Raw genomic sequence first — 24,320 nt, forward strand, 5'->3', positions numbered from 1 at the left:
TCCTGTTCTGCGCAGGCCCTATACAAGACCTGCAGGTGACCAAAATAGGCCTGCACAGTCTCCTTGAGATACCACGGCTTTGTGACATGCGCCTCAGGAGTACAGCTGCTCCAGGACAGTGAGGCCCTTTATAGAGGCAGCTCACAGACTTCTTTGCAAAGGAGACTCAAGAGACTTCAGTACAGTTACAGCCCTAGTCCACACAAGAGAGACTCTCACCGCCACAATCCACACACAAACAAGGAGTACTGATTGATTGGACCATTCAGCTTGGCCGGTCTAGACATCCTAGGCCCCGACATAGACACCGACGACACCTTCATAGGTGGATACAAGGGATCATGGCTCGAGCTAGAGCTAGGCCCTCCATACCCACATGAGGTTGTACCATCTGGAGCTCATTGTTACTAGATAGAGTTCTATGTTTTACACACAGCCATAGTTAGTTTCCTTTCTTATTTTGCTTTGTCCTACATATTTTGCCCAAACAGTTGTACCATCATACACATGATTGTAACTCATGGTCTCATAGGTTAATTTGGCTTTTGCTCTCTCTCTCTCTCTCACACACATCAATACATGCAGGGCAGGAGGGTGCTCTGGTTCAAACCTGGAGGTATGCAGGCTGGGTGCAGGGTAGGGCTGCGGCCTTGTGCCTGCTTGTAGGGCAGTGTGCAGGGCAGGAGTGCACATGTCAGGAGGACACAGCAATGGTGTGAGCACGACTTCCCGGGGCACCCGCCATGGTTTCACCTCTCTCTCTCTCTCTCTCTCTCTCTCTCTCTCTCTCTCTCTCTATTTATTTATTTATTTATTTATATTCAAAGCATGCACAACATCACAAGAAACCCTCCAAGAGCTAGTTATTATCACCCTAATAAAAGATGATAAGACCTTATCAAATGTACCATAGTATAACCTGTCTTTCATTTTTTAGCCCCACATAAATATGACAGGCCTTCTACATGCAGTAATGCAATTAAAAGATTCATTACAGATCTCAAACCACTTAATCAAGTTCACTGGAGTATTCAAAGTGATACTAACCCATCCTTGTTCTAAACAATTTACTTGATGTTGCAATCTGCACAATTCTTCCTTTGACAACAAAGTTCGAGCATTCGCAAGTTCTAGCATAAAAGGGCGTCCACTCCCCAACATTCGTACCTTCACAAGTAAAACTTAAATGTCATCCCTTCGCTATAGCGATGGACTCTTTGACTGACTATATTGTATACATAATTAAGGCTTAATATCATTTTATCAAAGGCAATGAATATATACTTACATCAATGTCCTCTCTACCAGCTGCATGAAACTTGTATGAATCCACTTTGAACTTTGGACACACAATATCAGCAATAATTTCCTATATCATTGAATTGCATGGCATTAGAAACCAGATTTGTGACATTAAGACATGACCAATACTAAACTTTTTTCCTTTCATGGCATTTTCAACATTAATTACAACGAAGTATAAATGAGTAAATATACTACCTCTTCTTTAAAGGAGATTTGAAAGGAACAAGGATGACAAGACTCTCATCAATTTTGAATTTAATCTTGCCTATACACCCAAAAGTTAATAGCTATGGGATTTTAAGCTAAAATAGGATAGAGGAAAGCAAGAGGAGAAAGGATATGAACAATCCACTAATAATGCTATGCAACTAACCACTCACTAACACACTACAAATGCATACGCACCCCAAGGTTCTTTGGTCACTATCACATGGTTGCACGGCACTAAAAACCCAATTACAATATGGCCACCTAGACCATGTGACAAGATATGGAACCAATCAACAGATAGATGGGTTAGCACATGACTATCTACTAAAGTGTGGATCAAAAGATCCTAGTCAAGAGAAATGGCCAAATAAGAGATGCACTCCACAAAATACTTGTTGGAAATGGAGAGAGAGAGAGAGAAAACAAGAACACAAGACAATGAGAAAGAGTGGGCAGCAGTTCCGCACTCTAAAGATGCAAGTGCTAGAATGATAAAATGAAAGTACAATAGGTCTTAAGTAAGTTAGATCTATCCCTAACTCAACTAGAGCTAATTTAACTGTAAAACTAACTCTAGAAGTGGTGACAACTTACTAATGTAGATGTATTCACACTACAAACCAACTAATTAAAACATTGGGCACTACCCATAGAATTGGCAAATTCTAACACCCCCCTATAGCGCGAATGTGGTAGAAGTACAAGAAGATCAATCATTAAAGGGTAACAAGTTCAAGGACTTTTGAAAAGCCTCAAACTTCTCACGAGAAAGTGTGTGAAAATGTCTACAACATCCTCTTGTGTAGGGACGGACATTCATCAAACTGATCTCTCCCACATAGCATCTCTCTCTAACATAATGATAATGTACCTTAATGTGTTTCGTGTGAGAATGAAAAACAAAAATTTATTCCACTGCAATAACACTCTAACTATCAAAAAGAATGGGCATAGGACCCTCCAAAGAAATCTATAGATCAGCTAACAATCTACGCAACCATACGCATTCCACTGTTGCAATGAAGGTTTCCTTGTACTCAACCTCACAAGACAAGCTAGCCACTATAAGTTTCTTGCTTAGCCATGAAATGTATGAATGGCCCAAAAAGAAACAATGTCCACTAGTAGACTACCTTGTGTCTGCATCACCAACCCAATCTAAATCACTGTAAGGTTGTAGATGAAAGTCTTCCCCCCTATCCCCCCCCCCCCAAAAAGGAAAACTGAGTACCTTGAAAATATCTGAAGATCCACTTAATAGCTTACCAATGTATGGTATTTGGGTTGTGCATATACCTACGCACCTAAGATACTCCATACCAAATGTCAGGTCGTGTGTTGCAAAGATAAATAAGACAGCCAATTGGTTGTAAATTACAACATTACACATCTCTCCACCATCATGCATAGACAAAGCCTCGCCCCAGAGGAGTACACATAGGTTTGCAATCTTGCATATTAAACCTATGTAATAACTTATCCACATGCTATGATTGTGGCATGATGATACCATGCTGATTTTGGGTGAACTCAATCCCCAAACAATAGTGTAGGCAGCCCATATCTAACATAGCAAATGCATGTTTTAATTCACCCTTAACATCTACAATTTTTTACTTTGTAGGTCCAATAAGCAACATGTCATCTACATAAAGAATGATAATAAGCAAGTCCCCCCCTCCATTCTTAATGTATAGAGTGGGAGCAATCGGACTATTTTTGAACCCTTTACTAGCCAAATAAGCATCAATTTTTTAGTACCATGCACAAGGAGCCTATTTGAGACCATAAAGAGCCTTGTGCAGCTCACATACCATGTGCTCTTTCCCTTTAACCACAAACCTTGGAGGTTATAGCACATAAACATCATCATGCAAATCCCCATTCAAGAATGCTATCTTAATGTCCAAGTGATATACTTTCAAACCATAATTTGCAACCATAGCACTCACACAACTCATCGTACTCATATGGAATGTAGAAGCAAAAGTTTCCTCATAATCTGTACCCTTCTTCTACGCATCGCCTTTTGCTACCAATCATACTTTGTACCTATTAATAGTACCATCAACCTTGCATTTGAGTTTAAAAAACCATTTTGTGCAAATGGCCTTCTTACCAGATGGTAAATCCACAAGATCCCATGTAGAGTTAGTGACAGCGAAGTCCAACTCCTCCTACATGGCCTACATCCAATGTATATCTTGCTAAGCTTTGTCCAAGGAAGTAGTCCTATCATCATCCAATAATGAGCTCATAAACATATGCTCATCACAATCATCTACTTCCATTATATCAACCAAAGGTATTATGTGCCCTCCCTACATCATGTGTTGCATGCCAAGCATGCCTTCTAGTGCGCTAAGGTAATGGGGCATCTATTTTACTCTCCTGGAGAGTTTGTGACTACCATCTCAGGACTGTTTTTTGCTGCATTTACAGCAGTCCTTTCATGTTGAATTGCCGCCTCCACTGCATGCGGCAAACCCTTATTAATACCCTATTGTTTAGGAGCATATGGAGAAGCAACAGCTTGCTATGACAGGTTTGTCCTGCCATTTACAACAAGCACAAACTCCAAATGAAGTGGTAAAAAGCCTTCAAAAACATCACCAATGTCATATGTGGCTAGCATTTGAAATTGGTCATGTGAAAATGCTGCATTTTCAGCAAATATGACATCCCTCTTGACAAACACCTTCTTCATGCATGGTTCATACATGCGATAGCTTTTGCTTTCCGAATTGTAGCCAATAAAAATGCATTTTACAGCCGTATCATCAAGCTCCCATGAAGCTGTTTTGGGACATGCGTGTAAGCTATGCAACCAAACACCCGAAAGTAGTCAACTTTGGGAATCTTGCTATGCTAAGCTTCGAATGGTGTGATCATCCTCAAAGCCATTGTAGGTGCACAATTCAATAAATGATTGGCACACTGAAGCCCTTCTAACCAAAATTTACGTGGACCCCTTGTTTTTCAACATACAACGAGTCACTTCCATAAGAGTGCGATTCTTCCTTTCAGCAACTCCATTTTGTTGAGGAGTCATTCTAACAGTGGCTTAATGCATAGTACCATGATCCAATAGATATGTCACGAATGCATGAGACATGTACTCCCTCCCTCTATCTGTACGAAGTGTCTGCACTTCTAAACCAATCTCAATCTCAATCTTTGCCACAAGATGTTTAAAATACATGAATACATCAAATTTGGCCTTCAACCCATCCACCCATGCATACCTCGAGTAGTCATCAATAAATGTAACAAAGTAAAGATGACCTCCAAGTGCACATGTCCTCATGTAGACATCAACAAACTCGCTGAGCCGCCAACTGTCAACAAGCTGAAACGCAAGCAAAAAACAATAGGTACGGTGAGAGCACCTGCCAGGTAAGGTGTTGATGCAGCGGAAGAAGAAGAGAAGTGGATGCCGAACCCACCATTGATCTTTGCCTTCATTGGAGTGGAAGATCTTTGCCACTATTTCAGCAGATCCAGTTCTAATACCATGTCAAAAGATGACATACAAGCGTGACAATAGGATTTGCAGGGAAAAATGCAGAGTAAGCTCAGCAAACACTAAGAAGAGAAGAGAAGAGAGAAGAAACTCTGATGAATGGAATGATATAGATCTGAATCATGGAGTGAATGTGATACAAGGGAACAAGGGTGCTGTAGCACAAGAAAGATTATAAAGACAGACATGAACCACAAACCACAATGTTTTCCTAAAGGGGTGTGAGGCTAGTGGAGAGGTTGAAGAGAAGAGGTGACAAACTGAATGAATCAGCTGTGAAGAATGAGTCACAAAGACAACCTATAAATAGGCAAGAGACTGTCTAGGGAGGCGCTTGGAGGAAGAGCGTTGGCTATCTAGGGTGGTGCCCCACTGTGGGCATCCAGCCCCTATCCACTATGAAACCCTAAACGCAAAATGCAAAACACAAATGAAGGGTTTCTCAACATTCCCTCTCAAGCCCAAAAAGGGGAACAAGAGAAGTGAGGTGGAGATGCAATGCTATAGGCTGAAGAATGCTCATGCAGCAAGTGCCACTCAGAGAGTGTTCCTTGTGGAAAAATTGTTCACTTGCCCAAGCATCCTAGTACAAAGATAATGAAATCAAGCAATGCATAGGAGGAATGTCGGACTTTGTGTGGTACCGAGAACCATAAGGATATGCCCATACTCGATCTCGGAAGTTGGCTCCATGCTGACCAAGGGACAAAGGCAAGAAGAGGAGAAGGAAGAAGATGTAGAGGTTTCCTAAGATCCAAGATTTCCATCTGAAAGGTAACCTGCGATAAAGAACAATAGACAAAGTAGTAAAACTGAAACTCAACCTCGAAAGAGAAGCCACTAGCTCCATGCATCCATGTGGGAAGGAATACGAAGGCCTCGTTACTAAGTCGCGACTAAACCTCCAAGGCCCAAATCTAGGTTGACCATTGGAAGAAAGCCACCCCATCCAAGGGTAGAAAAAGAAGGTAAAAGGCCTCTACTAGGGTGTGCGAAGAACTGAGCAATGTGTGGGGAACCCCTTTGAAACTAGAGGAATAGGAGCCACCTCTGAAGTCACAGTAGATGCAGATGCCTCCTCTGAGGGCAAAGAAAGATCGTCCCCCTTTGAATCCACCTCTGAGGCGGATAGAAAATTTAAAAACTCATGGATCACGGACTCCCAAATGTTTGAGGACGAAGAAAGTACCGCCAATCGTGCCGAAGAAGGTATCTAGGGTGGTGAAGAACTCCTAGAGGTGGTCTCTCAAACTTAAGTAGACAAGGGTGAAGGGTGGGGATCAGGCTAAGCAATGAGTGGGTAACATCGTTGCTTCTCAATGAAGCGGATTGGAAAGCCGAAGAAGAGGAAGGAGTCGAGCAACCACTCACTCGAAGGAGCGGACTACAAGTAGATGGTGTCAAACAATCACTGTCTCTCAATGGAGCGGACTGCAGAACCGCCGGCCGTGGTAGCCATTATGCACGAAAAGAGATGGGAGAAGACTATCACTGGCATTGCGATGATCTCCAAGGGATCGTAGCGCCAATCGATCCTCCATGTGCTCGAAAGGACTAAATGCGTATCAGATGTGTATTATTGCGTTGAGCATAGTACTCTGATAGCTGATTAAAACCAGTCTATGACTCACATAAAGCAGTAGTTCCTTGAATTAATACCTGGCCTTTTCACACACACACAAAAAGAGACCTCACTCCCTCGCTCAACACCAGATTGGCCCCGAAGACTGGCGCCCCTCTCAGTATTTCTTTATCAATAAAAAGATGGAAAGTTATAAAAATGAAATGTTCCAAAATACATAACCTGTGAACAATTGGTTTTTATCTTTTCTGAGTAAATCTCAATTGCATAAGGACAGTACAACATATCTAGAACAACATCCCTTTCAGAAAAACACTTTCTGTGACCATAACTCAATGATTCATGTGCAGAATTGCAGTCTGCAGAACTCTGTACTTATTGTTTTTTACTGTTTAGCGTATCCAAAACAACATCCCTTTTAGGAAAACACTTTCTGTGACCATAACTCAATGATTCATGTGCAGAATTGTAGTCTACAAAACTCTGTATTTATTGTTTTTTACTGTCCAGGATATCCAGAACATCATCCCTTTTACCCTCGCATCATTCCAGTATCAAAATAGTCCCACAAACAGCACTAAATCAGAGCTGAAAAACCATGTTCTTGTGTGGCATAGTCATCACTTTCTTTAGTTTCTACATTGGAGAGGCCATCAGCTCCTCCTGAACCTAGACAATTAGGCTCTTGCATTAGCAGAAGTGCAAAGAAAACACAAAACTCTACATTCGATAGAATCAGCCCATCATGCAAAGCATTTTCTCTGAGAATAGAGAGAGAGTTGACCAGAGGGAGCAAGCTCTACCTCCGTACATGAGTCAGAGACAAAGAAGTACTCTCCATAGCTGATGTACTTGCAGCAATCTACCCTCAGCTCCTCAAAACTTGATTCTCAGATCTACCCCTCATGCATATTACATTTTTTCTAAATGCTCTCTCTCTTTTGGGAATTTGTGCCCAAATTGTGACACATAGCATACATGTAACAATTTTCTTGTTTAAACCTTCCGGTCTAAAATTCTCCATGATCGGTGCAAAATTTGAGCTTGGTACAAACTAGAGAACCAATCCTCGTCCAAAAATGAACATAATGACACGAACAAATTTTGGGGTCAAAAAATAGTAACTCCCTAAATTTTAAGAATGGTGACCCCTACATTCCTCAAGTTGTTCTGAGCAACTTTTATCATTGCAACTACATCAAAAAGTGTAATGTGGCTCAATTACGGTGACTTTTATTCCATGAGCATTCTCACACGTGCATCTTCTGTCTTGGCCAAGCTCATTGTCCTGCACCATCTCCAGTGGCTAAGCACACAGTCCCAAACCACTGGCATTCTATTCTTCAGTGCCCATTCAATTTGGTCCCAAGGCTTAGACAAACCATTAGTCCAATTTGTCCCAATGGCTACCTCTTCTGGCCATGCAAAGATCCTGGCTTAATCCAAGAGAACTTTAGGGGTAAAAAGCAACAGCAACTATAAGAAAAGCAACTGCAAAAAGTATCACCACCTGGTGACACCAATGCAAAGCAATCTTTGTGGCCCAAAAAGGAGAGGTGGCACAAGTAGTCTCGGGTGGGAGATGCACATACTCCAGGGGGGTAGGGAGCAAAGGTCAAAGTCGGCAAGCATCGGTGGTGTCCCATGATGCCACAATAGGAGCACCCAGTAGACTGGTCATATGTTGGTAAAGAAGTCATGGGTACCAATGTGCCTTGTTGAAGAAGAAAGAAGTGGAAGAGGTCAACCACAAACCATAAACCGCAATGTCCGCCTCAAGGGGTGTGACGGCAGTGCAAAGCATGAACTGCAATGTTCGCCTTAAGAGGTGGGAGAGTAGTGGAAAGGCTAGAAGTGAACTGCCAGTGGGAGGAGGATGCTACCAACAATAAGAGGTTGCAGCCAACAAAAAAACACAAGGTACAGCAATATGGTGGAGCCACTAGCTGAAGAGAGAATCCATTGCTGAGAAGGAGGAGCTACCATCTCGAAACACAAGCCCCAAACTGATAAGAAAGAGTTGTGAAGTTGCAAAAAACAATCGCTAGCAAACTGGTTGAGCCACCAACAACACGGAGGAGCGGCCAAGTTGCAAAGACCCGCCACCAGCAAACTAGCTGAGCTGTCAACAACAGAGAGAACCACTAGCTGACTGGGAGGAGCCGCCAAGTTGCAAAGAATAGTTGCTAACAAACTGGCCGAGTCACCAACAGTAGAGAGGTCTGCTAGCTAACTAGGAGGAGCCACCAAGTTGCAAAGAGAAGCCGCCAACAGACTAGCTGAGCCACTAGTTGAGCAGGCTGAAATATAGGCTGAAAACAGGTGGAAGGGGAAGCAGATGCCACGTAAGATATTGATGCAGCAGCAGAAGAAGAGAAATGGATACCGAACCCACCATCGGTCTTTGCCTTCACTGGAGTGGAGGATCTTTGCCACTGTTTGAGCAGATCCAGCTCTGATACCATGTCAAAAGATGACATACCAGCATGACAGTAGGGTTTACAAGGAGAAACACAGAGTGAACTCGACAAACACTAAGAAGAGAAGAAGAGAAGAAACTCTGATGAATGGAATGATGAAGATCTCAATCATGAAGTGAATGTGATACAAGGGAACAAGAGTGTCGTAGCACAAAAAAGATGATGAAGATAGCCATGAACCACAAACTGCAATGTTCTCCTAAAGGGGTGTGAGGCCAATGGAGAGACTAGAGAGAAGAAGTGACAGACTGAATGAATCAATTGTGAAGAATGAGTGACAGGGCAGCCTATAAATAGACAAGAGACTGTCTAGGGTGGCGCACAGAGAGAGGGCGCCAACTATCTAGGGCGGTGCCCCATTGTGGGCGCCCAGCTTCTTTTTGGGGTTGTCCACTATGAAACCCTAAACGCAAAACGTACAACGCAAGTGAAAGGTTTCTCAACAACATGTGGCACCTAGAATAGGACATGCGTCGTTTTGAAGAAACAAGTGTCCCTACAACTGTCATTTTCAACAAATACTTATCATTTGTAACCTCTACTTTCAACTTTTGAGCACCCAAAACCCACACTTATATATTGGAAATCTCTCTCTTCATTTAAAATAAGCTCTCATGCTAAAATTTTAGCCATATGCTTTGTACTCTACTATCTCTCTCTCATCCAAGAAACACTTTCTACTTAGCTTGATCTAATCCAAGCACTAAAGAAGAAAATCAACTCAATTTTTAGAATTGCAGCAAATTAGCCCTTTTGTATATGGTTCAAGTACTCAATGCCCATGGTTTGTTTCAAGAAATTCCTAAAAAGGGGGAAGGGGCCATTTCCCCTCTCAATGTACTGCTGACTCTCTCTCTCTCTCTCTCTCTCTCTCTCTCTCTCTCTATTTTCATGGTGAAATTTGGTTGAGTTGATTAATTCAAAGAATTGACATTCTCACGTTCTTCTCTACATTTACAAATTGTTGCAGCCTTGTATCCTTAGACATTGCAATCACATTGTTCCTTCTCTCTCATGCATTCTCTTTGTCTCCCTTCTCTCCGTGTAAACTTTCCTCTTTTTGTTGCACCCTCTCGCATGGTATCAAAGCCATGCATAAGAGCGGGAGATCTCCAAGAGAAGCATGTTGTCCACGACAAAGCTTGCCAGGCATCATCCCCACATACTGCAAACCTTGCGCTTGGAGTCAAACAAGGCAAGGCGGTCTGTTTTCAGTCCTTTTTTTCACTGCATTTACCAAGGCAAATTTGTGTTTTGCTTCTGGGCAGTGCTCTTGGGCGGCCTCTACCAGCCTAGGAAATACCATTATTGTACCCAGGCTGCATCAAACAAGCTGGGCAGTCATTCTATTGGCTAGGCAATACCAAAACAGACCTGCGTTTTCTGCATGCAACCCCAACACACGTGCTGCAAAAGCAGGCCCTGCATTAACTACGTTTTTGTGCAAGCAACCCCCATATCTTTGCATTTTGTACAAGCAGGTCATCAATCCTCATGGGCAGCACATTTGCAAGTTGGATAGCACCTGTTCTCTGCTAGGCGGATAGATTTCTTTCTTTCCTACATTCTCATACTAACTGGTCTTTACTAACCAAGGTGACTTCTTTTTTGTGCTAGGTGGCCTCCATTGCAGGCCCACATTAGAGTAGATTTGCGTTTATTGTAAGGACTAGATTTCCAGGCACTCCTAGTCCTTTACCAACACCTGAATTGGCTGTGTTTCTACGTTGAAGCCATATTTTCCGCTGCATTTACTGCTCCTCTCTGCTGGCATTATGTTCCCTTCGGTATCGAATACTCCCCATCTACCTTGCTCCAATCAGTCTTCTTTTGTATCATGACCCATGGCCCAACGGATCCCAATTATCCCGAGACACCTCTTATTGATTACCTTTATTCCAATGGCAACATCTTCTTTGTTTTCTTGTAGATATTTCTTGAAGGACATCTATGGCCGACGTGTATACTATGGGAGATCGTGTGGTTCGGTTCAAACCAACCACCATCTTATTACTCTTTCCCATTATATTCTTCCAAGGCTCCTAGTCCACCATTAGCATTAATGGCATCTCCTGAGCAAGTCCCAAACCTAGGCTCTTTCCCATTATATTCTTCCGAGGCTCCTAGTTCACCATTGGGCATTGATGGCATCTCCTGAGCACGTGCAAGTCCTACCCTCTCTCTCCATATCCAACAAGTTGGATGGGACGAACTACTCTCTATGCTCGTGTCGCATGGAGTGGCTCCTTGACAATTGTGATCTTAGGGATTTTGTTACAGTCCCTACTCTCTCTCCACATCCGACAAGCTAAATGGGACGAACTACCCTCTATGGTCGTGCTCCATAGAGTATCTCCTCAATAATTGTGACCTTTGGGATTTTGTTGTGATCCGTATACCCCGACCTACCATGGATCCCTCTGCCGATTCAGCATCTTTATGGGATCGGTTGAATGCAAGAGTCCGCTCCTCTCTCCTTTTGAGTTGTACAAATTCTATGCTCGTGCATTTTAGACATCTCCGCACCGTTGCAAAGGTTTGGAGGAGATTGGCATCTCTTTTCTAGATCCATTTATTTGGGTATCAATTATCTCGAGTTGAAGCTACAATGGCTCTTTATCGCAATTTCCCCTACAATGAGGGATCACATCCACAAGATGTAGGAGATTCAGGATGAACTTACATTCCTAAATACGGACATTTCTTCAAAGGACCTAGTTGTGACACTTCTCTCGCATCTTCCATCACCGACATATGATGTGTTCTACACCAATCTTCTCACTTCTTGTAGCCAGGAGACACTCACTTGGGAGGAGCTAGTTTCACTCGTTCTTGAGCAGGATGCGCATCACAATGAGACAAATTCTTACAAAGCCCGTACACATGACCATGCTTATGCGATCTTATCTACAAGTACAAGACAAGCCATATAGAAGAAAGGGAAGAGGAAGAAGTTGGAGTCGTCTTCGAACTCTAATACAACTTTTGTGAGGAAGCGTAGAGGATATCCCATGTGTCCTCATTGTGGGAAGACCTCACACCCCGAGGAGAAGTGCTAGAGGATATACCCTCACCCTCAGGACCAAAGGGTGGATCTACATCGAAGCCTTCATCTATCTCTACTTTATCACCTACTAGTTTCACTAAGTCAATGTTTCTACATATTTATCGGGTGGAGGAGCCTTCTTCAATTGTCTGGACTTCTAGGCAGCCTTGTCTCTTTAACAGTCGTGCATCAAGTCCTAGGACTCCCCAATGTGATTTGTTACACGATCTCTGTCTATTAGAGGGTATTGTCATTGTTCGTGACATTTCTCTGGTGCCTATTAGTAGTATTGGCACCTTGCCCCATCCATCAAGCTTTGTTTTTTAGGAGCTACATGTTCCAGACTTGGGCCTCCCTCTCCTCTCAATTCATGGCCTTCCTCGCCTAAGCACTTGTGTTGTCTTGATTGAGCCAGCCGTCTTTGTTAAGGATTCTTCTATTAGAGCCACATTTGTGACAGGTTGGCAAGAGAGGGGGCTATCTATGCTCCATTCCCCTTCCTTTGTGTAGGGCTCTCCAAGGCAACTTTCTATTGCTGCACATATTTCCGCTTGTGCACCATCTATTCCACAGGCTCCATCCCATCCCCACCATCTCCTTTGGTGGTTCCCTCGTACCTCCCATCCCTTTCAAAGGGAGACAATATTGGTAATGCGGCTGTGGATTTTCAGGCCCTTTGTGTTTCAAAGGGCTTCCCAAGATCGTAAGGATTTATTTTAGGGTTTCTAGTCTACTTTGGGCCTTTCTTTTATGATATCCCTTTTCTTCATCATCGAGCCACCATTCCCTACCGCTTGGCCCTTGGTCCTTGCTATTTCTATGCAGCTTATGGTACGTTTGATAGTTTCTCCCTTAAGTCTCATAGTTGGGTTGGAGGCTTGGCTCACCCATCCCCGACTAGAGTTTTTTGGAGTGATCAATTCGAGGCCTCTCCATTTCCATTGCCCTTTGGTGGCCTTCCCATTTGATCGAATGTTTATATGGAGAGGGGGTCTTGCTCCTTCCCTAGCTTTCTTTTTCAACACACTACACCCGCATTGGCACCCTTTCTGCCACCCTCGGATCCACATCTCCTTTTGCCTTCTGTCTCATCCAAGATATGAGAGGGGGTGTAGCAATTATGTATGTCTTGTGTGGTTATCTCCTACCTGTGAGCCTCAGTTTAAGTAAATGAGGATATTAGGAGCTCTGACACTGTATTTATCAGTCATTTTATGTATTTTAGACACTTCAAATGGAGAGCACATTAGTGCATTTCTTTTTGTGAACTTTTGACTATTTTTTAAGAGTTTGACCATATCTAGGATTTTCCCTCTTTTTCGGCTATATATAGGCAACCTACTCTTCCACTTTCATTATCCATTATCAATCATTAATCCTTCATGATCAACCAACCCTCCTCATTCTCTCATCCCCTTATTACCGTTTAGCACCCACACTGACGCATAAAGCTACACGTTGGGGCTGACTATTGCAACCTTGTGCCTTCAGCTATTGCAATCACATTGTTCCTTCTCTCTCCTACATTCTCTATGTCTCCTCTTTGACTTCACTTTCCTCTTTCTGTTATGCACTCTCATAGATCCTTATACATCTATAAATAGGCAAGAGGCCTACCATTCAGCCCATCTCGTTTTGCAAGTTACACCAGTCCACTACCTCTCTACTGTTGTCGGCACCCTATTTCCAGCTGCCTCCAATGGCTATCCTATTAGCCTACCTTATTTTGTCAATATCTCATCTCTTGGTTGTGAGCCCTAGTCAAAGTCTTATAGGGGCATTTGGAGATCTAATTGTGATTTTTTCCCAATTTTGTGTGTTTGCCAGCTTGTGCTGCTCGGTCGGATGAAATTCAAACTACCCACAATTTACCCTGGACTGTCTACAATTGCAACATTAGCATTTTGTAGCTGCATTCAATGCAATTGGCTGCAACAGTCAGCCAATTTTTTCAGTCTACTGCTGTTTATAGCAGTTGGCAATCTATGGGCAGATCAGTTCATTCTATCTCTTGTAGGTGCCCTATCAAGTGGCTGCAGTCTTCTCCATCTCCGTCGTGGACAGCAAGCTGTGCACTCTCCATCTCCATCACCATCACCGTCACCGTCATGGTCTCCATTACCGTCACAAGTATTGTCATCATTATTCAGCCTGATCCGATGCCCTCACTGATGCATTGGGCTGCGTGCAAGGACTGATCAATCCTTATTGTATTCAGCTTTCCTTCATTGTTCACTGCAGATCATTCTTCTCTTTTTGCTTTTTCTTCTCCTCTCCTCTCTCTATGTTCATGATTCTCTTCCATTGCTCACTCTCACATGGTACCATTGCCTATATGAGAACATGGAGTTTCCAGCCAAAGAGACCACACTGAAAACTCAAATTTCAGCCTGCTGTTCGCTGCTGTAAACGCAAATTTTTTGCATTTCATAGGTGACATTCAACAAAGGCAAGATATCCACAGCTCTCTTCTTGCAATGTTGCTGATTTTCTCTCCATTCGGATTCTCCTACAACAAAACACAGCAGCCTTTGTGTATTTGCAAGTTCTACAAAGATGTCTAATCCCCGGTTCCAAGGCTTTGATGACTCGAACACAGGGAGGCTTGCTATCACTCCTTTGAATGGCAACATGATTATCATGAAGAATGAAGGTCACCAAAACCCTTTTGTACAATCTCATCATTCGGAGTAGCCTTCACCTCCCCCCTCTTTCCGTGTCATACAAAGCCCATTCTACTAGGCTTTAAAATGCCTAACATGGCACCACATGTCCAAGTGCATATTCTCCCTTCTGTACCCAAAGAGGACCAACTAGATGGTTCCAAATATTTGCTTTACTCCTCTAAGGTGGAATGCATCCTTGACACCTTTGATCTTTGGGAGCTCGTTACCCTACCTATAACCGTCCCGTGGACAATCCCCATGAGGGAACATTAATGGATTGCGCAGCTCTATGGGATCAGCTCAACTCTCGGGCCCAATCCTTCCTTTTCATAAGCTTACAAAATTTTGTCCTAGTGCATGTTCGCAGGTTGAAGACAACAACAAAAGTGTGGAAGAAGCTTGCATCTTTGTACCATCAAAAGTCATTTACCCACATGATCTCTTGGGAAGAAACCTAGGATGCTTGGTGTTGATGATTCTCCTTCTATAAAGGATTACATCAATATACTAGAGGACCTAAGGGATGAGCTTGCATCCCTTGGGAGGACTATATCTTCAATGGATATAGCAATGATTCTCCTCACTCAACTATCATCTCCAAAGTTCAATGTGTTCTATACCAACCTTTTTACATCAAGGACCCATGAGACTTCTTCTTTGGAAGGAGCTACCCCCACTAGTCTTGAAGCATGACGAGCAGCCCAAAGAGAGAGGAGCCACTAGATCCAACTCCACGAAGGCTTTCATAGCAAGTTCAAAAGAAGGGCAAAAGAAGGCAAAGAAAGAGGATGACACGAAAGAGGACAAGACAAATGATAAAAACCCCAAGTGCCCACACTATGGGATAGGTACTCATCCAAAGGAGAAGTGTTCACAAAAGTACACCCCCATTTGAAGCCCGAGGAGGGGGTCTAAGGATTCAAAGTCTAACCCAACTACCATGAAGTCCATCCTCATACATGTGTATGAGGAGGAAGATGCCGTTCTTGCTTCTTTAATTGCAAAGAAGCCTTGGCTTGTGGACAATGGGATTTCTTCCCACACGCCTTATCGATAGGATTGGTTTCAAGACATGAGTTGTAGAGGAAAATTCATCACTATTGGTGACAATTCTTCCGTACTCATTCATGGAGTAGGGATCATTCCAATCCTATGAGAACAGCCTCCATTGGAAAGACCAAGTATTTGATGTTGATCATTGATGACTTCATTCGCTATGTGTGGATTTATTTTTTGGGATACAAAAGCTAGACATATTCCAACCTATGCATTTGGAAGGTATTTGTGGAAACACAAACATCTTTCAAAGTTCAAGGGATTCGAGCAAACCACAACGTTGAGATTTGTTCTGATCTCTTTTATAAGTTTTGCAAGGATAACAGATGGAGCACTTTCATCTGAACACACCATCTGAGAATGATATAGTGAAGCATACCAATCGAATCATGTTGAAAATGGCCCAATAAATGTTGGAGCATAGGGGTCTTTCTCACTCCCTTTGCAGCAGGTAGTGACTATTGCAGTTCACATCTGCAACCAATCTCCTATCTCCACATTACATCATATGACTCCCTATGAAGCCTTCTTTGGCAAGAAGCCTTATATTTCCCATTTTCAAATCTTTGGATGCGATGCTTTTGTCCATGTGAACAAGAAGAAGAGACAAAGCAAACTCAACTCCAAGTCAAATAAGCTCATCTTCGTGGACTTGAGCACAACCACGAAGGGCTATCGGCTCTACAAACCAAAAAGAAAATATCAAGGTAAGCAAGAATATAATCTTTGATGTAACGTGTCCACCTGTTCCCTTTCAGGACACGTCTTAGCAGCCCATCGAGAAGACAGTCTAGAAAGCTCCGTCCGGCACTCCCATGGAATGTTACGGGGTTTGTGATCTAGGTCGTCTTGAGTCTATCACGTAGCAGAAGTATTCCCGCCATTCCCACTTAGGACCGACCTGAATCAAGGTTTCCCTGATGGTCAAACCCCCTAAAACGGTAGCTAGCATTGAACCCCAGGCAAACTACTTTACGCCAAAATGTCACGGTCGAAGCGGATTCATGCTGCACTTGGTTCAAGGAGAATGGGAAACGAGAGGGATCCAAAGCTCAATCTCTCTGCCCATAAGGCATAGTCCCATTCTGTTCCCCTAAAACAGCATAAATCGGGATTCTAGTAACCTAAACTCCACGTCAGCGTTGCCTGCTATTCATTTCCTTTGAGAAAAATTCCTTGCTGTCCATTTCGCTTAAGAAAAGTTCCCGGCCAACCGGGACCACCCATCCGTAGGACAGACCCATGGCCACATCCACCGCACTTTCCTCAGGGATGCTTTAGTTGTCTAATTACCTACCACATTTAGTTGGACATGCATAAAACAGCTTCCTTAATTAGCCAGTTAGACACCGGTTCTTTCACGTAATCTTAGCACTTGACATAGAAAAACAATGTCAAACAAGTTCCTTTTCAATATGTTATCTTATTATCTTCGGAAAGCATCATATAATCCAGCCCGTAGACTAATCCATAATCCGCCCGAAGGCTATCCAGCAATCCACAAGGATTACTAATCCAAGATTCCGCCCGTAGACTAGTATGCGGGCCTCGAGATCCAATCCCGAGTCGCGTTGGCCTCTTGTACAGGGCCCAAAAGACAAGGGATTTACGGCCAGAGCCCCCCCTGGCACCCAAGCGTCCTCATGCTCCAAGTAGCGCCCAATGGAGAGACCTCACGCGGCGGGTTCGGTCCACGTTCCCGGCGCGGCTAACAACCCCCTTGGTTAGAGTCAAGCAGACAGTCGGGGGTAACTGATGCTGCCTCTCCCTTCAGGCCTTCAACCTGAAGCATTAATTATCTTTCCATCCTTTAGTTCCTTGAGCAAACAATGCAAACAGTGCTCATAAACTGTTACAAGCACAATCAATCCAGTGGTCGTTAATTTGGCCAACTGCTAAGGAGTGAATCCTCTTCTTTGAATGCATCCAGCATTCGATCCGGGATCAATTGCGACTTGGCAAGATCCCCAAGGGTTTGTTTGTTTACCCCTTTTGTCATTGGGTTAGGGTCATGCCCTGTTAACCCAACTTAACCAACACCTTAGGTTTCATAAATTAACAGTAAATCCTGGTGACCATATCGCTCTAACTTGATTGATCCTTTGCTTACCAAGCAAAACATAACTTCCCTTAACTTGACAAATCAGTCTAAGAAAGGTGATGTAACAAGTTGTCTATTCATCCTCTTGCAAGTTAGACTTGCGCTAGAACCTGCCAACCTTATTCCAAGGAGTGGCAAATTTATCTTGTGGTTAAACCACAAAACCATGCGAGGTTGCAACTTATTGCACAAGTGTCGCATCTAGCTCATGGAATTATTTCACCCATTGAACGGCGTTTCCTGGTCAAGGAATTTTATTTAGACAAGATGCAGGGTTTAGGGTGTCTTCTTACCCAACCCAATCCTAATTGTACTCAATCCTAGGGTTTCCAAACTCACTCCGAGTTTTATCATTAGATCGGTCGATCCTTAGGGTAGAACCCTAGATCGTTGTTTGCATGGGCGTCCAATTGACCCAAACATTCCATGAATGTGGGTAGGACCTTTGGGTTTGAGGGTTTCGACTTGGCATTCCAAGTGCGATATTAGGCAGCACTTCCAACGTGCCAAGCCCTAGCTAGTACTTGAGGTATTTATCGTATCGACCAGTTATGCCTATACGAATCCCTTACGGGTTAGGTGATTTAGATAAATTGATCTACTTATCTTGCGACAAGGACGATCCCTTCCTAGAGATGGTAAACTTGTTCTAAAGGTGCAAATAGTTGCAACATGCGATTCATTACTTTTAGGTGGCTAAAAGGTTTTGCAATAACTACTTCTTTCCTTGCTAAAGTCATGACAAATGTCAATTTGGAGATTATCTTGCATAGAACTTACAAGATTCACATCAAGGAACTATGCCAACAACCTCTCGTTTAATCAACGGGATTTCATGCTTTGATAAGCCATGCAATCTTTTCTAAATGCAACTCGATGAAATGAAATTTACGCACGACGAATATATAACATGCGACCCTTAGATACAACATCGTAAATGAAGTTCATGCAAGACTAAGGCTAGTGTTGACTTAATCCATTTCCAAGCATCTTTTTCATGAACTTACAAGTCCATGGTTCCATTCCCATACTATGCAATTGTCCAGGGTTTCATTTTCATGCCATGCAACGGACATTAACAACTCTTTCCATGCAAGACATAACAAGGAAGTTATTAACTAAACGCAAAATACACTTGTTCTTTCACGGCCAATCAAGGATGCACTTAACAATTTCAACCTTTTAATGCTAGGCAATATGCGTTTTAGGCTTGTCACTTTGAAATGCACGACAAGGCAACATACTACTAAACTCGTAAAATGGATAGGTAATTTACATTCATAATATTGGAAATGCAAATAACCCAATTGCATGACATGCATTAATTTTGGTAAATCGTACGAGTAGGCAATTTCCCCCAAATGCATTTTAACTATGCTAGGTGAATTGGAAACATGCATAAGTGCTTCCCTTCCATGAAAGTTATCGTGCTTAACGTATTTCTTTCACGTGGAATTAAAATCGTGGAACCTGGGCTTGTGGGCTCGTGGGGATGTCCATGTGTATGTTTGGGGAAGAACCTCCCGCGGGTGCGCCTTGCGTGTTCTTGGGAGCCATCGTTAATGACTTGAACTCCGCAGATTCCTCCTAGCTTTGGCAAAATAGCCTCCAAGCCCGCCTGCTTTCTCCCTTGCGCAGGAATTACCCTTTTGACAGGGTGTGGATATTAAGACCAGGAATTAGACGCGTGCACAAGGCTTAGGAGGATCTCCTTTAGAAGCTTCTAGGAAGCTTCTGCTTCCCAGGACCACGTGGATAGAGGCCAATGATTGGGAAAGGAGATTTCGACGACGAGGGGGGGTAGTGATCGATGGCGATGGTGGCGAGAGTATGAGCAGCAGCCGGCGCTGTAGGCGGCCTGTGGCGCAGCAGGGCGGCGGATTTGGCGGCTATAGTAGCACGGAAGCGTTCCCTCTTTCGTACCTCCCCCCAAGGCTAAGGGGAAGAGGGGGGGGGGGGGGGGGGGGAGGGTTTATATAGTGCTTAGGGGGGGGAGAGACTCCACACACGTGGAGCCCTTATGCTTCTCTCCTCTCCCCATGCACTCCACCTCTTCACCTCCTTCTCCCACTCCCTCCCCTCCAGCCATGCATCGGCTAGGGGAATTAGTAAAAAAAATTGCCTAATTTTCATCATTATCCATTTTTCCCCTTCAAAAAGGGTGTTTCCCCGTGGCTTTGCAGTCTTAAACCCCGGCCTTGGTTACACCTCGCGGATGGGGATTTTTATCGTGCGCGCAGGGTAACCACTTGGCCACTGTCATTAGTCGACGCGGGAAATGATTTTGCACAGTTTTTACGCGGCTTGCGGTAGTCAAAGCTCCTTAATATTTCGAACGGAAATATTACATTTGATGAGGCTTCAACCTTCAATAATCCGATTGACACTTCTTCTGCAAGGGGTTCTTCGTCTTTGACTCCGCCCCCCCCCAAAACCATCAACCCCTCCCCTTCCTTCCACGTTATCTATCAACACTTCTTCGTCTATGACGACTCCCCCTCCTCCTCCCTCTCCACTTGCTTTCCTTCCTCCTTCGATGGCTCCTTCTTCTACTCTTTCATCGTATTCCTACTCCATCCCCATCCCTTGGGGTTCCTTCTAGGGGCATTGAACCATCAAAAGGGGAGCCTTCCTCTTCAAATAAGGGGGATTTACATCCACCTAGTGAGAAGAGTTCCTATCCTAAACAAGTGCATTGCAAGTACCGAAGGCTACTCAATCTCCTTCGTAGCAAGATGAGTCTATCACCATTTCATGGTGGTATTGATAGCTTATGCACAACTCCAAAGTTTTCCACTTTCCTGCTACCCCTACCAGCCCACATGCATCAGCCAAATTGCAAGCCCAACAAGATAGTTTACTCTGTATGAACTACGCCCTTGTGTCAAATTCTTCAAGATCATGAGCCTACTATAGTTAATGACGCCCTTGCACAAAACATTTGGCATCATACTATGCAAAAGAAGCTCAATTCTATCAAGCAAAACTATACTTGGAAGTTGGTTCCACAGCCAAAGAAGCAAAAGGTGAGTGGTGTAAAGTGGGTCTATATAACAAAGTACCTTGCAGATGGATCCTTAGACAAGCATAAGGCTAGGCTTGTTGCCAAGGGATTTGCCCAAAGGGTAAGGTTGGATTACTCAAAGACCTTTGCACCTACAACTCGAATGTCTACTATTCGAGCTATCTTGGCTCTTGCAACTCATCACCACTTGTCAATCTTCCAAATAGACGTAAAGTTTGCTTGCTAAATGGCCTCCTAGAGAAGGAGATTGGTCTCTCACAACCTCCTAGTTTTCTTGTGTAGGGAAAGGAGGACCATGTTTACAAGTTGCTAAAGACTCTCTATGGCCTGAAGCAAGCTCCTCGAGCTTGGTATCAAAGGATTGAATAAGAATGTGGTGGCAAATCCAACCTTAGGTGGCCATAACACATCTTTCAATAATATCGTTAGAGAATAGATACCCCAAACTATTTAGAGGGCCATGATGATCTTCATTTATTAAAACTCAATCTTTGTACATAACTGAACTAAGCCTTTTGACACAATGCTCACTTCTTTCCATATAAATTAACAAAACTCAACAATAAATATCTGAGTAGCACATCAAGGTAGATAATTATATTGGCTTAAGTCAAACAGTATTCTTAAACACAATCACACAATATGCAATAATATTCTTGCTTGCAAATTGTACTTTTTAACTAACCTTTGTAATGTTCAAGTACTTTAAAAACGGTCAAAGGCACTTACTTGTACAGACCCATCTCCCTTTCGTTCCTCGTCAATCAACCAAGGCGTCTGACTTATATTTCTTGAAAACTAGGCCCCACCATCCAAATCAAAAAAAGAATCTAAAGATTTAATGAATTTAGAAAGGCCTTATTAGTACAACTAATGACTATGCCCCAATTTTGAGGTTGTATCACCTTGAGATACCTGCCTCCAACATATATAGATGTGCGATAGCATGAGAAATTCCCTTCACATGGCTTGCTTTGCTACATAACAAATACCACTTTTCTCGTCAACCATAAAGGATCAATGAAGCATGTGGCCAAAAAGTTGCAGCCAGAACGATGAAACAAACCACGTACATTGTATTTCCAATCCATCAAAGATGGGTAAAACATGGGTAAAAGTTAGTAAGCCAAGCATAATTCAAATAAAGTCAAGAACAATCAACATGTGATTAAGCCAAAAATTTAGCTTGAATATAAAGAGCTAGATCTCACTTCCCATGTGATTTATCATGTTACGATATCTGATCTGAAATTCCTTCCTTGGTGACCGATGATTATGTTAGAAGAAATCAAGAAATGTTCTTTAGTAAAACCAGTATGTTTCAAACTTTGACAAAATAGAGTTTGCACAACTTCCACATATCAAATAGCTACTATTTTCCTCAAAGGTCATTCATTTAATACCTAGTTCGTAGAGGAAAAGGAACTCACTTTTGTCCTAACACCCTCAATGATGACATTTAAAATTTTTGAACAAGCTTTTGTTATTTTCTAATCTTCTTTTTCTTGAACCCCCACTTTCTATCAGATGTGTTAGGAAGAAGGGGATCTTCACCTATAAACTCCAAATTGGAAGGTAGCAAAACCTAACAGCAGGAAAACACAAAAACCCGAATGTCACAGGCCTCACATTTCTATAGAAGAGAATTTCCTGGTGACCGGTAGCAATTTAGAATAGAAAATCAGAGCAAACAACTGGTCAAGTAAAAACATGCCCACTTAGAAAATAATGAGCTGCAAATGTCAGCAATTGTTCACAATGATAGACGTGCTAGGACATATGGCTATACCCTAGGTGGAGGCCATGGATACAGCTTGCTGAACACTTCAGAGGACATGGATGATAACAAGCGCTGGACAGCTGCTAAAGACTCGCCAGACTCTGAGGATGCTCGTACAGGAGCTGCCCCAGCACTGTTACTTTGAGAAACATTCTCATTGATCCCTGAAGAAGGAACACATAGAACGTTGGGAAAAAGGTTCCAAAAATTAGCAAAAAGCATTCCTGTAAACCATTCTCGAGTTGAAGGATGAAAAGGTATATACCAAAATGCTTTCTTTTTTTCCCAACAGCAGCAGTTGTACACCCTAGGCAATCAAGCTCGATAGAAGCTTCAGGATGCTTGTAAAGTAGGACAATCTTGAAAGGCGACGTATTCTCAAATTTGGCCTCCTATATGTGAGATACAATTGGCATCATACAGGCCACATTTGTCAGAAATAGAAGAAGTAAGGCATGTTTATTGGACACTAGCAGGAGAAATCTTACCAGTAACTTCTCAATAGGGTCAATTAATGAGCACTTCAAAGCGTCTTTTAATGGCACAACATGATTACTAGCATGTCTCCCATGCAGCCAGCCCTCCGACCCATACTTTTTATGAAGATACTGCCTAAACTTCCACAAGCCAATTCTTTCAGGCATAATGGCACCACATTTCTGCTATAAGCACATGGGAAAAGGATGAAAACTAGCTTGATTTACCACAATGCGTGTTCACGAATCAACACAACTCCTGGAATTGTGACCTCGAGGGAAAATGTGCTGAAGTCGTGGCCCTCACGTTTAACAGCTTGTACAATCAGAGCTTTTGTTGAAATGGTTGCATCAATTTTCCCTGCAGCTTCGTCTCCAGTTTCAGGATCATCGATCGTTTCGAGAATCCCAAGGCAGACGATACATGGACTTTTCGAAGACACTGCTAAGTTCTGCGTGGCAGGCGCAAGCTGAAAGCGACTGATGGAGCCACAGAAGACGTTCTTTGCATCAGAAGATCCCAAAAAACGGCAGACACAACGCGGGCAGACCTGTTTCCATCATCAGAAGTTATCTTCCATTTCTGAATCACTGATCTCGTTGCAATACTCTATGGCAAAGGCAGAAATTCATGCAGCGTGAGAGCTAACCCCGATGCACCGCAGGTCATCTACAGGCCTTGAATGCAGCTCTTCTTGTGTAGCAGCAGGTTGTTGCATCTTCTCCCTTTGAAAATGTAGCGCCTTGATGATAATGAATTCACAGGCTACAGGTATTGGTGTGAATTTTGAATGCTATCTTTAGCCCACCATGCATGAGACTAATAGAAGAGGAGCGATTAGACCTTAGCAAAGCCTTTGCTAGCCTACCTACATCTATATCTATACTTCTTTATTATATGAGCTAGTCTATATTTTTTTATTATTTGAGCTAGAGGTCGAAGCACCAAGGAGCTCCCAAACCAAATCAAAAAAGTGTTCATTAATTGCTAATAGTTGTGCTTATGATTGGGAGCACAATCATGCGTACATAGTCCGTTTTTACCTCCTCCTCCTCCTCTCTCTCTCTCT

General features: G+C 43.0%; 1 protein-coding gene across 8 annotated transcripts in view; it reads right to left on the minus strand.

Moving 5' to 3' along the window:
* Nucleotides 1–24,104, minus strand: part of LOC148030930 (Pseudouridine synthase family protein) — a 158,025-nt gene extending 133,921 nt beyond the window's left edge. For all 8 annotated transcript variants that reach the window (XR_015691824.1, XR_015691825.1, XR_015691826.1 and 5 more), the window contains exons 1-9: nt 23,901–24,104; nt 23,479–23,801; nt 23,263–23,386; nt 23,040–23,166; nt 22,784–22,938; nt 21,900–21,971; nt 21,724–21,792; nt 1,289–1,369; nt 1,048–1,167 (exon numbers count right to left, since the gene is read on the minus strand). Coding sequence is in view for 4 of the 8 variants with exons in the window: in XM_087684480.1 (XP_087540606.1) it covers nt 1,048–1,167; nt 1,289–1,369; nt 21,724–21,792; nt 21,900–21,971; nt 22,784–22,938; nt 23,040–23,166; nt 23,263–23,386; nt 23,479–23,801; nt 23,901–23,969 (1,140 nt within the window). In the remaining 4 variants the exon portion in view is untranslated. The remainder of the gene's footprint in view (nt 1–1,047; nt 1,168–1,288; nt 1,370–21,723; nt 21,793–21,899; nt 21,972–22,783; nt 22,939–23,039; nt 23,167–23,262; nt 23,387–23,478; nt 23,802–23,900) is intronic.
* Nucleotides 24,105–24,320: the final 216 nt, after the last annotated feature.

This window comes from Lygodium microphyllum, chromosome 9 (genome assembly GCF_053477565.2).
Source record: "Lygodium microphyllum isolate KBCC chromosome 9, Lygodium_microphyllum_v1.1.10, whole genome shotgun sequence".
Lineage (NCBI taxonomy): Eukaryota > Viridiplantae > Streptophyta > Polypodiopsida > Schizaeales > Lygodiaceae > Lygodium > Lygodium microphyllum.